This window comes from Barbatula barbatula (assembly GCF_947034865.1).
Source record: "Barbatula barbatula genome assembly, chromosome: 14".
Classification (NCBI taxonomy): Eukaryota; Metazoa; Chordata; class Actinopteri; order Cypriniformes; family Nemacheilidae; genus Barbatula; species Barbatula barbatula.
The window spans coordinates 7,706,503-7,722,118 of record NC_136777.1 but is presented as its reverse complement, the minus strand read 5'-3'; the positions used below and the strand labels follow the sequence as shown (position 1 = coordinate 7,722,118).

At 40.4% G+C, this 15,616-nt stretch overlaps 1 protein-coding gene across 4 annotated transcripts in view; it reads left to right on the top strand.

Moving 5' to 3' along the window:
• Positions 1 to 15,616, top strand: part of zmiz1a (zinc finger, MIZ-type containing 1a) — a 113,042-nt gene that overhangs the window by 92,913 nt on the left and 4,513 nt on the right. For all 4 annotated transcript variants that reach the window (XM_079472911.1, XM_079472910.1, XM_079472912.1 and 1 more), the window contains 14 exons: positions 9,097 to 9,232; positions 9,860 to 9,974; positions 10,053 to 10,270; positions 10,613 to 10,808; positions 10,916 to 11,203; positions 11,291 to 11,473; positions 11,572 to 11,637; positions 12,201 to 12,369; positions 12,685 to 12,826; positions 12,911 to 13,121; positions 13,395 to 13,500; positions 13,616 to 13,776; positions 15,269 to 15,336; positions 15,416 to 15,484. In XM_079472911.1, coding sequence (XP_079329037.1) covers positions 9,097 to 9,232; positions 9,860 to 9,974; positions 10,053 to 10,270; positions 10,613 to 10,808; positions 10,916 to 11,203; positions 11,291 to 11,473; positions 11,572 to 11,637; positions 12,201 to 12,369; positions 12,685 to 12,826; positions 12,911 to 13,121; positions 13,395 to 13,500; positions 13,616 to 13,776; positions 15,269 to 15,336; positions 15,416 to 15,484 — 2,128 coding nt within the window. The remainder of the gene's footprint in view (positions 1 to 9,096; positions 9,233 to 9,859; positions 9,975 to 10,052; positions 10,271 to 10,612; positions 10,809 to 10,915; positions 11,204 to 11,290; positions 11,474 to 11,571; positions 11,638 to 12,200; positions 12,370 to 12,684; positions 12,827 to 12,910; positions 13,122 to 13,394; positions 13,501 to 13,615; positions 13,777 to 15,268; positions 15,337 to 15,415; positions 15,485 to 15,616) is intronic.

Below are 15,616 nucleotides of genomic sequence, written 5' to 3'. Positions count from 1 at the left end.
TTGTGTGTGAAACTTCCTCCTCAGCAATGAAGAGCTTTTAATAGCTCTCTGCTTTTGGCACATATGCTGTTTCGGTTTGCCGGCTTCTTTTAAACATGCTAATGTTATTCTAGCATTTAAGCATACAGATGAGTTCAAATTCTCTAAGCTATGTAAAAGTACACTAGTTTCTTCTGCACGCTAATAAGACATTATTATTTTTATTTCAGTAAAGTGTTATGAGACATTCTCTTGGGATATTAAAGGAGGGATGCTGCTTTGAAAGTATAATTAAGACTACTGTTATTAATTATGTTCATTGTCAATTATCATGTGCATAAAATTATAAATTAGTCATATTATCAAAGGGAAAACAGATATATAATACGTGTCTACTTTATTGCTGCACTTGCACTAAATGGCCGAAGTGACAAATGAGGTAGGACCTCAGATTAAAAACAATCTTTTGGGGGAACAGAGTAAATATTACATTATGTTTCTATAAACAATCTTTTTATATGGATATCACAGACCTTGTTTAACAGCTTGCTAACAGAAACGTTTTATTTCAACCAAGGTCAAAAAGCGGTCTGGACAGTAGCAAATGCATTTCATAAATTATCCACAGACCCGATAAGTGCACGTTTGCCAAATGCAAACATTTACTGTTGCCCCTGGATACAAAGTGAATATTGTAAATGCTGTAAGAAGTAGACTATTTTAGCAAACTAAACAAGCCATAACATTTCTGTAAAGGATCACTATGCATTGAAAAGAATCGCATATATATTATATATACAGTATAATGGATAGCTCTGACTCCAAATCCTGCTTGGATGAGCAGATTCTGCTTGAATGCGGATAAATGTAAATGCAAATTTGAGACCACATTTAAGATTAATGTGCTAAATTGTTATGTTGCTTGACAGCTGTAAACAGCTATATTTCCTATATTACTTGGTTGAAGAATTAATTATTAATATAACTTTATTGAACATTAATGGCTTTCATTAGATTGTTGTTGCTGCTGTTTTATGGTAATGGTTATGGTTTTTGTGATAATCACTGTAATCACAAACACACAGACTCTCGGCTTTAAGCTGGTATAAATTACTTCCCCATGCCAGTCTGATTAGTCATTAAGCTTTGCTTTTGTTTACTCAAAAATGCAAAAGTAATGATTGTGACAACATTTGAACTGTTCAAAATCTGCAAATACATGTTTAGCAGTAAGCTAATCACAGCGGTCGTGTCTCAGAGAATGTCTGGTCATATTGACTTTTCCAAGAGAGAAATAAAGGATAGCTGACTAATTTGATATTCAGAATTTTTTCTCGTACTGTGACAAGTGTGTTAGTCATATGAAGTGTCATCATCCTTGCATATAAATGAAACTATAATTACACTGCTGCGTTTTATAATCTTCTGTGCTGTATATGTGACGTGTTTAGCTATTTTGTAGATGTAAAATTTGAAATGTCATGTAAGGAGTTGCTAATAGCATTTTTAGACAATATCATTATTGTTTGTCATTTCTTTACTGACAATTACTAGTTATGTATATATGTTGAAGTAAAACAAAAGTTAAAATTTCTGACAAATGTGCAAGCAACTTGGAATATTTCAGGAAATTTAGATTTTACACATTTTTTAAAGAAGAGAAGTCAGCGTTTCGTTCAGCAAAAGTTTAGCTCTCTTCATTGCGGAACCAGGGCCCTGTTAGTCCCTGCTGGAAAAAAACAGCTGGTGACTCATTTTTAAAACACAGTACTTGGTTTCTAGCTGTTTTTAGCTGGTGCAAGCTGGTCAATCCACCATTGTGTTCCAAAAACAAGAGCCGTTGAGAGAGAGAGTCGCATCAACTCAGTTGACTCCAATGGAACAGTTTTTTCACGGCAATGGCGGTTCATGGAAGCTCCCAATAATTCCCTTAAGTTACTAGTAACGCATGGTGCTGCGGCTAAGCAGGCCAATTGAGGTAAACCTTTAACCCATTTAAAGCGCAAGTCATTTAATGAATAAAATAATGAAATGAAGCATTTGAAGAGAAAACTTAACTTCCTGGAACTATCCAAAGGCTCCATGAATCACGTGACACGCAAAAATTTTGAACATCCGTTGGCGCAACTCTCTCTCTCAATGGCTCTGCCAAAAACCTAGATTGATCACCACAAGTGGTCTGACCAGCTGCTAGGTCCACCACGTCAACCAGCTACTGTAATAACCAGAGTCAAACTAGAAACCATTGACCATGTAGTATAAAACAGCCCTTGGGTCAGTATTATTCAGCAGAGCTCATATCAATTCAACCAGGACATCCGTTCACCCATCGATGACGTCAACTCTGTTTTCTGATACTTTGTTGTCTTGATGTTGCTTTGCCCCCTTGAGTAAATTGTTGAATTTGAACCCTACAGAAACCACCACCTGCAGGAGATGTCAGAGTGACACAGGTACTCTTCTGTGTTCTAGCATTGTTTGGCTTGTGGAGAGCTCTCTCTCCCTCTCTCTCTGTTCATCGTCACCATGGGCATTCATTCAGTTTTTTTTCTCATTTGTGCGCAGTCACAGGAGATGAGTCGCAGTGACGCAGATGCTTTTTATTTGCTTCCTCTGTTGTGGGGGTGTTGATGTGCAGGGGGGTCATTGGCTGCTGACTGAGCATCCATACCTGTTTCACAGACTCATGTCATCTCAGATCAGCTCGGGATGTTTATTCCCTGTCGTCTTTTATGAAGCCAGTCAATGCACTGTCAACGTTTTCTTCTTTTTCTAGGACTGTGCAGCTCATTGAACAGGAATGATGTTTTAGCCGTCCATTTCTGTGACATTTTTTTAGCCTTCATCCGTATGTCTGTCACCTCCGGGGCTGCCTTGTGTTGTGTGCTGGATCAAAAGTCTTTCTGTGAGCTCTTCCTGTTTCACCAGTCATGCCTTCCCATTATTGCGCAGTCCCACAATACACTGTCCCGTGTGCTTCAGATTCCTTTCGCAGTTTGAAAGAGCATCAAGCCGTTTATTCTCAGGAAAAGACAGCGAAGTACATTGTGCAGATGTCACTGCGCTGCAAGAAGCGTGTGTAACAGTATCACATCTGTCACTAACAGAAACAGACACCAACATCCAACAGTGTATTTTAGAAATATAAAATAATGTATTATTCAAGCACCTGCTCTGTGGTTGTGTTTTACACCTGTTTATGTTTTTTCCTAATCTCAGTTATTCTGACATTGTTTACCCGTCCGTGAGTGTGTTGTGCAGTACTGGATAGAGCTGTTCTGAGTGGTTACACCACGCTGTGTGAGTTAAGGTCACTTTGTGGCCTTCTAGCTAATAACTCCTAATAACTTGTATGTGTGTAGCTTACACTCAGGTCCAGTACTGGCCTTAATTAATAGGCGAGTCTCTTTCATAAGTGAGGACCTGCGCTGTGTCATTAGTTAATAGCTGTAAGCCTGAACACAGGGCCCTGGATACAAGGGAAAAAACATGCAGTCTGAGAAAGGATCTTATTCACATTTTCCAAATTCAGTTTGAGGAATAATTTGTTCGAAAAATATCTAAAATAATTATTTGGCTGACTTTCATCTCAGACAAAATGTTTGCAAATAACGTATAATCCTTGTGTATGCATTCATTAGAATCTTAATTCAGTTTTCAAATATTTCTTTGTGTATACCACAACAAGCATGTAGTTTTCATCTAGTGTATGGTCTCGGTGGTATTACACAAATCTCTCTCTGAACGCTGTTGGGAAGTTCTCCCTAAGCTGCTTACACACTGGGAAAGACCTGCATTAACAGATTGCAGTACTTTGGATGCAGGAGTTTAGAGTGGATATGGGAAAACTAGGCATAGTGACCCAATATCTTAGACAGACAGATTATCTACAATTTGAGGTAGAACCTGCAGTCACATTATGATATCTTTCATGCAAAGAAACAAAAGTAAGAATGTATAAAAAGTTTATTATTGTAATGTCAGTAACACTTTACAATAAGATTACATTTGTTAACATTAGTTAATGCCATTAAATATTAATGATCCATACTTTAACTGCATTTATTATTCTTTTCGTTCATTTTTACAATTATAATTTAACATTAATATATTATAAACAAACATGTATTAAAGGGATAGTTCGCCCAAAAATAATTTACTCGCCCTTATGTTATTTCATACCTTTATAAATGTCTTTGTTCCGGTTGAAGAAAAAGAAAGATATTTAGCAAAATTTAATAGTAGGAACAATTTAAATGGTAGTCAAAGGTGCCCAAGAACTGCTTTCCTAAATTCCTTAAAATATCTTATGTGTTCAACAGAACACAAAAATGACACAATGGTGCCACCGAACCTTTGGTTGCTAACATAATTCCAAATATATTTTTCTGTGTTCAACCGAACAAATAAATTGAAACGGGTTTGGAACAACTAGAGGGTGAATAATTCATGACAGAATATTCATTTTGGGGTGAACTGTTCCTTTAACAGTAAGCAACAGTATATTTGTAAATAAACACATTTTTACATGCTATGTATGATACATAATGTAGAAAATAATGTTAACACACTTTTGTAAATCTTTCAGTTATTTCAACCAGAATTCTGTTCACGTACAGTATCAGCAGTTGGATTCGACTCATTGGTTTTGTGATACGATGGTCTGAATAGGAGAAGATGAAGAGTAGACACAGTGTAGCCATGTGAACAGCATGGTTGGATTTTTTGCACTGAGGAACTAGTCTGCCATGTCTGCCAATAAACTGTGGTGTCATTCTGAACTGTGACACACTCACAGAGTGTGTGTTAATATATCTTTGAGGACTTGTAATGTTATTCCTCTATAATATATGCACCACTTGTTGTCCCTGTGCATTAACTAAATAACCGGTGCATTCGAGTGAATTGCAGTGAACAGTACTATTCTCCACTTCATTCTGCTTGGTTTTGGCCCCGCGCCATTATCCTAACCTCTATTTGCAGCCACACACTTTTTATTAGCAACATCATAATCGAATCGCTTATTATGAGGTGCTAAGGGCAGTAAAACCAAGTGAGAAATGAGAGTTTGGCCGAGATGGGGTGCTGGCAGAGATAAAGTGGCCAACCTGGGAAGGAACGGAGGGCAGGCATTCTTGGAGGCGATTTGGGTAACTGAGGTGACCTGGGTTCCCTACACACCCGGATCATTTGGGGATTTACCCTGGTCAGTTATTCAAAGCCAACTAAACCTGCTTGAAGAGTCTCTTCGGTAGACAAAGAGCAGACGAGGAGAGGGCGGGAGGGTTGGTTTATGTAGTGTCTGTCTCAACGCTTTGATTTGCCAAAAGTCTGTAGAGCCACAGGCTGTTGTCCTCTCAGTAAGACTGTTTCTGCTGCAGAGTAGAGCAGTCTGGCACCTTTAGGAACAGCAGAACATGGCTAATATGACTCACTGTGAACAGAGACGTTTGTTTTGGAGCTTGTGTAGATTGAATGAATCTTACAGCGCTACCAAATGTCTGTCTGCCCACCCAAAGTGCCAGCAAAGTTTAAACAACCTCCTAGCAATGCCCTAGTAACCTCCCAGGACACCATAGCAACCGCACTACATCACCCTGGCAACCAGCCTCATAACAGTGAGTTTTCAGGAGCAAGCATCACACAGAAATCTAATGTTTTCAAGTGTTTTGTCACAACATGACACAGTGAGCCATTAATGTGCAAACACAGTTAATGTATGTGTTCTTACCCTGAAATTACTTTATTACACCGTGTTTAACATCAGTCATTGTAGCCGCTCTGTTGTGATAAACAGCATACCAAGTATGCCAAGTCTGAGATTGTATTAGAATCTGGCTGTTGTAAGTACACTTCAGCTTTAGTATCTGGTTGCAGTTGGTGTCGTTCTATGTTGGTTGCTCCTCTGCTGGGATTACTGCCTGTAGCACACCGCTGTGAGCCAGCCCTGCCACCATAATGCCCGCTGTCATAGACCCGACACAGAGCCATGCCACCGAAATGCCCAGCACAGAGCTGCCAACATAACACTCAACGAAACGTTTTCTGGAGCAGGTGTCTGGCAAATAAAACGGGACTAAATGAAAGAAGAGACAGATGAGAGCAAAACAGGCAGAGTTTGGTGTTTTACGAGGAATGGAAGTACGTGATTAATGAAGGTTTTCGGGCAAGTAGCAATGCGCAGATTTTGTTTTAGTGAAAATGTATTTTTGTTACTGAATTGTTTTTGTTTCTAAGCTTTTTTATGTCCACAGTTATTGGTTTGTTTTAAGTTTTATTGTAGATTTATTATTTTATAATTAATTATGTATTTTAATTAACTTTTATGTTTACCTTTACATTTAAATGTTAATAACTTTTTTAGTGCCTCGACTTAACCTTTATTAAACTAGTTTAGTTTAAGGTGCATCCCTGTAGGTCAGATACATCCTATTTAGTACACGTTACTCATTAATATAAAACAAACAGCAACACATACGTTTAGCTTGGCGAGTGGGATATTGTACGTTGACAGACGACGCTGTGTTGATCCGGCATGCGCTGGTTGTTTTTCCTTGAGTTTGGGAGGCAGGAGAGCTCCAGTCTTTGTTAGGTGTGGGAGGCTTGCTAGGCGGGGAACAGTTGAAAATTGGCAGGCAGTGTCTGGCTGTAACCTGTCATATGAGCTCCAAGTTAGTCTTTTGTGAGAAAATAGCAGTTGCCAGCATGCAGAGGTAGTGATTTAGCCGGCCGATAAGCTCTCTGTAATGGCAGGGTAGAATAATTCTCATTGAAGTAGGTGGGTGATTCCAGCCTTCCTCTGGAATCCTGCTGGGACAGCTTTCACGCCTGTCGCGGAGAGGTGAGAAGCGTTCTCTTTGAAACAGAGACCTTTGATATATTTACACAAACGCGATTTTCTGTAATTGCGCGTTTGAACTGGGAAGGGAAAGTGAGTCAGGTGCTGCCGGGATATTAAAGTTAGTTAAAGCTGTTTTTTGAAAGAACTCCAGTCTGAATACAGCAATGCAATAAGGGTCCTTGGATTTCTTCTTCTGGAATGGTTTGACATGAAATGACTAACAAAAAAGCCATCTGCGGAAAATAAGTTGCTCGCACATCGGTGGTTGTTTTTAAGCTGGGCGTGTGCTTTTTCTGGTTCTCCCAGCAATAAATGTACAGAAGACAGCTGAGCAGTCTTAGTAGTCATTACTGGCTGATCGATTTCAAGAGGAAAGAGCCAAGACAGACATCTGTCTCTCTACACCAGACTCTGAGAGAGAGAAAGAGAGAGACGTTCTGGACCCTCGACACCACCCCCTGTGCTTTTTTTACTCATCTACTGTCTGTGAAGTAGATTTAGACTTGACAGAGAAGCATTGTTCCATGTATGAACTCGTTTTAAGGGAAAGGGAATATTTTATAAGGTCCCTTGTAGAATCTGTTTGATGGCAGAGGTAGACATGAGATGCTGCACCACTGAAACTGTTCCTGCCTTTTGTTTCTGTTCTGTCTGTGTTATGCAGCCTTTTTATTTAAAAACAATTCATTCTACTGTATAACACGGGTGCCTTTTATTTTGGAAATATACTTCAAACACATTCTGACAACATTCTGTCAGACAAAGAATGTCTTGGTTGTGCTAGGGCTGTATACTGTATAAAAGTGGTATACAATTTTTTGTTTGTTTACATAACACATGTGTGTGTACTGTGTATAATAATTTTGTATATATGAATACATACATGTATGTATATAAAATAAATATTCATATGTGTATATGAAGTTTGGTTCCAAATTTGAGATTCAAAAATCATGTTTTTATTGTGTTTGTTTGGTATTTTGTATTTTGCTTTAATCTAAACAAACCATCTGCAGTTTGATTAATATTAATTGGAATGCATAATAAAAAACATGATTTTTGAAATTGTGGAACCAAACTCTTTAAATACAGTTTTATATTTATAGGATGTGAAAATATAACTATTTCATAAACAAATATCTATATATTTTCCTAAAATTATACATGCGTTTGTTTGAATTGATTTAAATATACAACATTATTTTGCACAACACACAGATATTATGTAAACAAAAACTTTTATTTAATCACGACTAATTGGTTTACAGCCCTACCAATAAATTGTGGCATCTAATGCAAATTCATTTTTTAAAATTCTGATATTGTATCACACTGTCAATCGTTCCAGAGAACATCAAAACTACATAAACACATCAAAACTTCATAAACACATCATGTTTTATCAAAGCTAACATTGCACATGCTATGCAAGAGACTGATGATCAGGTTTGCCACATAATTGTGAACTACTGCCAAAGGAAGTAGTCGCTTTAGCAACTTGTTAGCAACCGCTGTTTTTAAGACACAATAAGGCTTTAAAAAATCTAAATCAAGATCACCAGCGCGTGAGTACATGAACCATGTCAGTGGAAAAATGTAAGGGACATTTGTACGGCGAGCACTTAAATGCAGTGTTTCAGTCATATGCTGCATGTAGAATTGATTAGGGCTGGATCCGGATCCGTGCCATCTGCTGCCACCTTGAACCGACTCGCCATTTCGAGATGCTCATTTGTCAGATCTCAAGAGAAAAGTGCTGCCAGGAGACGACATCAGCATGATTCACCCTGATTTTCATCTTCCATTTCTCGCTCTTTCTCTCCCTGTCTCCTCCACCATCCTCCCTTCACGAGAGGGGAAGACGGTCTTTTGTAGTAGGATCAGTGCTTACAGTGCAGCGCAGATGAAAAGCATATATATGATCCTGAGAAAGGCATGCTGACAAGCAGTCAGAGAGGTTTCCAACTGCATCTGCCTCTAATGGAGTGTTGTGACCTCTAGTGTATAAGACTGGAACTGACCAAAATTTGAGAGACACTGCATTAATAATGTTTGCAAAGAGATTATTCAAATTATTTAGTTAGTCTCATGCCGTCTGTGCTAAAGATATGAATGGCATCCTAAATGTACACTTTTTGATTCCATCGCTATGGAAAGAAACAGAACGGTCCTGTTAACAGGAAACAAAATGTAATAAACAAGATTGCCATTTAACTCAAAGATGCTTTTTCTCTGTCCTCAAGATTCTGTTTCTCTGTTTTTCTCCGTTTCCGCAGCTCTCCTGTCATCCTGGTGCGAGGAGCTGGGTCGGCTGCTCTTGTTGCGGCATCAGAAGAATCGTCAGAGCGATCCACAGGGCAAAGTGCCCCTGCAGCCGCCCATGAACTCCATGAAGCCCTCGCTCTCTCATGGGTCAGTACTCAGACAAAACCCTGTTCTCTAAATCACTAACCAACACCCTCTGGAGCTGTTCCAGGACCTGTTTATACCCACAGCGTTCTAGCCCCTATAGCTGCTTTCTCAGAACTGAATTTCCTCTCGAAATAGAGTTACAGGCCCAGTGCGGTGATCCAGGACAGAATTGTTAGTTTTTAGGTGCCACGTGATCTCGAAGTCTGGCCTTTTCCAAGCAGCTATTGACCAAGCTTTTAACATGACGTAAGGTTGCATTGAAGAATTCCTTCCTCACAGCTTTCCAAACAATGGAAGATAAAACATGATAAGCTGGGTACGTCAGCTAAAGGTCGACCGAGTTATTCTTTGATAGATGGCCAGAGAAAGCCGAGCTGCAGAGGGTGTCTGGAGTGTTAAAAGTGAGGAAATCCACCAGCTTAGTGATGTTTTACAGAACATTTTGTGCTCCGGGGCTGTGTTGGCTTACGGAGAGATGTCTTGAACAAATGTTTCGATTTAATTTTCATGGAAAAACAAAAGTGCTTTAGTCAGGAAGGGAGTTTTTTTATTCTGTAAACCAACTCACTCTTGCATATTTGCGTTCAGTGCTACTAATATCGCATTACTGTTTGAACTTTGTTTTAGTGATGGGTCCTTTCCATATGACAGCGTTCCCTGGCAACAGAACGCTAACCAGGCCCCAGGCTCGTTGTCGGTGGTTACGACGGTGTGGGGAGTTACCAACACGTCACAGAGTCAGGTGAGTCTTGTGGTGCACGAAAGGAAAACTATGATATCGATAATGTTGATCTTTAAAACCTACATGCTTTTGATCTAGGTATTGGGTAACCCCATGGCCAATACCAACAATCCCATGAACCCTGGGGGTAATGCACTGGGGTCAGGTATGTCAGCCAACAACCCAGGGATCAACTCACCTCAGTTCCCTGGCCAACAGCAACAGTTTGCAGCCAAAGGGGGATCCAACCAGGCGTACATGCAGCAAGGGATGTATGGTCGTCCAGGGCACCCCGGAGGAGGAGGCTTTGGTGGAAGGTAATGTTTCAACAGAGCGTTAGATGGATGGTTCCAGGCGGGATGATGGGAAATTGTTTGACAAAGAAGGGAGTGTTGCTTTGTAACGTTCTGGGAGATTCAATAAGCTACAGCAGAGTTTCCCATTAGGGGTATTTGACACAAGGTTTTAAAGCCAAGCCAGCACTCGCTTCAAGGATGTTTTTCTTGAAAAGGATGATATCACCTTTATGTTGTGCCAAGCACATACTGTAATACACTTCCAAGAAATTCTAGAAAGAAGAGTTTTTCTGAAGCTCGTTGTTGCAAAAGAGAGACGATTCTCTGTCGTTTGAAGTTTTATGTGAATTTTCTTCTATTTAGTTACCCCGGTGGTCCGAATGCACCAGGTGGGATAGGCATGTCCCCTCACACGCGACCCCCTTCTGACTTCACACAACCTGCTGCTGCTGCGGCCGCTGCTGCAGTTGCTGCAGCGGCGGCCACGGCAACAGCCACTGCCACGGCTACCGTTGCTGCCATGCAAGAAACCAACAAAGATATTAACCAGTACAACCAGGTTGGTCACTTTATAAAAAAATATATAAATATGCTCATGGAGGCATTTGGCTTCTTTTTTTTACATGTGGCTGCGTATGTTCATTTGGCTCTCCACTCTATCCATAGGTCTGCTCCTCTTTCCAGATGGGCCCTACGCAAGGCTACAATAGCCAGTTCATGAACCAGCCTGGGCCCCGAGGCCCTCCGTCCATGGCAGGAGGCATGAACCCAGGTATGGGTGCTGGTATGAATAGTTCAAACATGAGTGGACCGCCTATGGGCATGAACCAGCCCAGAGGGCCCAGTATGGTGCCCTTCGGTGGCCACGCCCAACGGATGCCCCAGCAGGGTTACCCCGGCCCCAGACCTCAATCCATGCCCATGCAGGGAACCAAGAGGCCATATCCAGGAGAGGTAAGACCACCAAGTTTGGAATGCTGGCTTTTAAAACGTAAAGCAGGCATTTTTGTTTTGCTTAAGCAATTGTATTTGTTTCTGTAGCCCAGTTATGTAGGTCAGCAATTTGGTCCCAATGGTCAGTTTCCCAACCAGCAAGGGCAGTACCCTAATCCCAATGCTTCTCGAGCTCTTCCTTCTCCCAACTACCCCGGACAAAGGATGCCGGGACAGCAGGGCTCTGGCCAGTACCCTCCCACGGGTGTAACAATGAGCCAATACTATAAGGTACATTTGTTTAGTCAAAATCTTTCATTTTATTCATGCAAACCATTAGGGTTAAAATTGAGTTATGAAAATAACCTTGCTTGCTTTTCCTATTGCAGCAAGAACATTTTAATGGTCAGAATACCAATTTCTCTGGCGGTTATGGGTACAATCAAGGAAATGGGGTAAGTCATAAAACCTTTGCTTTTTTCCTCGGTTATATGCTAGACGCACTGACATTAAAGGGACAGTTCAAAAATAAAAATTCTGTCATCATTTACTCACCCTCGAGTTGTTCCAAATCTGTGTACATTTCTTTGTACTGATTTACACAAATAAACACATTTGGAAGAATGCTTGTAACCTAACAGTTCTTGGCCACCATTGACCACCATAGTTAAATTACAATGGTAGTCAAAAGTGTCCCAGAACTGTTTGCCTTCCTACATTCTTCAGAATATCTTCTGTGTTCAACAGAACAAAGCAATTTTTAAAGCAATTTTTTCTACTGTGGCAGTCGGTGGTGGTCAAGAACTGTTTGGTTACAAGCATTCTTCCAAATATCTTTCTTTGTGTTTTAGAACAAAGAAATGTATACAGATTTGGAACAACTTGAAGGTGAGCAAATGATGAAAGAATTAAACTTTTTGGGTGAACTGTTCCTTAAAATAATTTTCAACTTTATTTTATTAATATGAACAGTTCTACTATATATTCAGGCAATAATTGTGAGTTTCTTTGGCTAAAGCCGCCTCGGCAGGTTGTGAACTACCCCCACTCTCCGGTTCCCGGGAACCCTACGCCACCCATGACTCCAGGAAGTAATATCAATCAGTACATGTCACCCAATCAGGACGTCAAGCCTCCATTTCCTCCAGACATGAAGCCTAACATGACGTCTTTGCCTCCACCTCCAAGTAAGTGGCGCAACGAAACCACACTCGAGCGTTTCATCGCATTGATCTCCCTTCTGTCTGTGTTACAAGCTCTGTCACAGTCTATCAAAAGTAAACCTCTACGAAGCCTTTAATCCGGCACCTTGAGTAGAGCGCAAAAAAGTCCCATTGCTCATTTATCTGAGATTCATGCATTTTTCACGTTCACTCAGAGCTCATTCATAATTTATGCACTTCAGTGAGGAAATGGTAAAACTAGGTGAACTGAAAGGGAGGCTTCCCATCCACTGATACAGTTAAAACGGAGTGTAAATTCATATATTCTTGTTCTTATAGCCAGTCTTAACGAGGAGCTGCGCTTGACGTTCCCCGTGAGAGATGGCGTGGTGCTGGAACCCTTCAGACTAGAGCACAACCTGGCTGTCAGTAACCACGTCTTCCATCTGCGCCCCTCCGTCCACCAGACTCTCATGTGGAGGTTTGTGTTCTTTTTTTTGTAACCGTTCACCTAAAAATAAAAAGCATTATTTACACACTCTCAAATGTAACACTTATCCTACAGATCTGATCTGGAGCTGCAGTTTAAGTGCTACCACCACGAGGACAGACAAATGAACACCAACTGGCCCGCTTCCGTCCAAGTCAGCGTCAATGCCACGCCTCTTACTATCGAGAGAGGCGAGAATAAAACATCCCACAAACCCCTTCACCTGAAACACGTGTGTCAGCCAGGAAGAAACACCATCCAGATCACGGTCACGGCGTGCTGTTGTGTAAGTATTCCTCCACTGTGCCCTTCAATAATTTATAGTCTGTCATTTAACGACCATGTCAGAAAGCTGTTGTAATGGATGTGATATGAAATCAGATAACACTGATTTGAAGCCACATCTTTCCTCTTTCACTATGTCTGCAGCTGGTATCAGATTTATGCTTCCGTGTTTGAAAGGTGCACGACACCGATAGTGTATCATGTAAAGGATATTCTGAGATACGGATGCATGCTGGCGGGTTGTAGTAACGCATTTGTTCGGCTCTTGTTGCAGTCGCATTTGTTCGTGCTGCAGCTGGTCCACAGGCCGTCGGTACGATCGGTCCTGCAGGGTCTTCTTAAGAAAAGGCTCCTTCCTGCTGAGCACTGCATCACCAAAAGTGAGTAGACACTCAGAGCGGATGTTTTAAGCTTTTCCATTGCAGCATTTCGTCTGCCACTCTGCATCAGCATCTCAGTGACCCTCTAATCACAGCTATGCCTGTTTTTGCGCAGTTAAAAGAAACTTTAGTAGTGTAGCCGCGTCTTCTGGGAATGCAACACTAAATGGGGAGGATGGAGTTGAGCAGACAGCCATCAAAGTGTCCCTAAAGTGTCCAATCACATTCCGTCGGATCCAACTTCCTGCTAGGGGACACGACTGCAAACATGTGCAGGTGAGTTGTGCCTGAAATGTTCACATAGTTAAAGGGTCATGCCTCCGTTTGAGACACAAAATTGGAGGTTACTTAACCTACTTAATTGTAGTCAAATTATGTTAAAGTGACCTATTCTGTGAAATTGTGTGAGAGCTCAAATTATAAATTGTTATTTAAGGATTAGTGTAGCGAATCAGCAGTTTCGAGTCCTGATTTTTATGTACTTCAGTTTTTTATGTGCCCACTACCTGATTTAAATGTAATGCTTTAATGTTCCTTGATTTAATGTTTAATGTTTTTTTATTGTTATTTTCATATTTGATTATTTTTGACCACAAAAGTTACAAACTGCGGCTGTAATATGGCTTTTGGTGGAGTGGTATCTGAAGTACTACCCTAAAATAAAATTTTGTGTCATGTGTGTGACTTTTTTACCCAAATTATAGATTTTTAGGGACCTGCCGTTTCAGTCACCATTTACTTGAATGTACTTACTGTACATCCTTTTTGTTTAATGAATAAACTCTAAAAGTGACTTTTTTATTTTGGGGTGAACTGTCTCTTTAAGGGTTTTAAGTCACAGAAAAAGATGTGATGTAACCATGTGCAGACTTAAAGGGATATTTCAGAGGCAAAACTCAATTTCCCCATGTTTTACTCACCCTCAAGGCATCCTAACTGAAGACTTATAATGCAGTCGAAGTTATATTACCACATATCATTGTACTTCCAAATGGTAGAATGTTTTTTTAAGCTCCAAAAAGTGCATCCATCGATCAAAGAACTGCTCGACACGGCTCTGTGGTCTTAACAAAGGTCTTCTGCAGCGAATCGATGTGTTTTTTGAGAGAAATATCCATATTGACGCAATTAACCTTAAAGTGTCTAGCTATCCCTATGCTGCACGTGAACCTGAAGCTTGTTTTTCCGGCAAATGAGGCGTGTTGTAAGTTCCGGTGACGAAAGCACCATTTTCCGTTTTTTTCCAATAGGATGCCGTCTCCTCTGCGCGGGAGCTTTTGGAAACGGAACGGAAGTCAGACATCAACATCAATAGCGCTGTCAATATGGATATTTCTCTTAAACAAACACATCGATTTGCTTCAGAAGACCTTTGTTAAGACCATTGAGCCGTTTTGAGTAGTTCTTTGATCGATGGATGCACTTTTTGGAGCTTCAAAAAGTCAACGGCCATTCAATCCCATTCTACCACTTGGAAGTAAAATGATACGTGGTAATATAACTTTGACTGCTTTGTTCTTCAAGAAAGTCATATTCTTTTAGGATGCTTTGAGGGTCAGTAAAACATGGGAAATGTTGTTTTGCCTCTGAAATATCCCTTTAATACATTTAAACAATTTCTCCTCCGGTAGTTTTTTAAAGACAATAATCAAATTCAAAGAAAAGATTCTTGACTTCTCATTAAAAGTCATCTTGTGTTACTCTACATACAATAACTCTGTGATTTTGCATTGATCGAATATACTTATGTGCTGATTTCCTGCTGCAGTGCTTTGATTTGGAGTCGTATCTACAGCTTAACTGTGAGAGAGGAACGTGGAGGTGTCCTGTATGCAAGTATGTTGCACATCGCAATGAAAATAGGATCTCTTGTTCCCTTTGGCTTTGTGTTTTATTTGTTTCTGTCTGTCCCCAGTAAAACCGCGTTATTGGAAGGACTTGAAGTGGATCAGTACATGTGGGGAATTCTCAATGCTATTCAAAAGTAAGTTTATTAGTAATGCATTGAGGCCTATAAGTCCTTTTAACAATTGCATCATAATCTCAAGTGTGTTTTGACTAATAGCCATCTGTTTAGCTGAAACTGTCATGAGCTCCTTTCAAACGCTCACCGCAA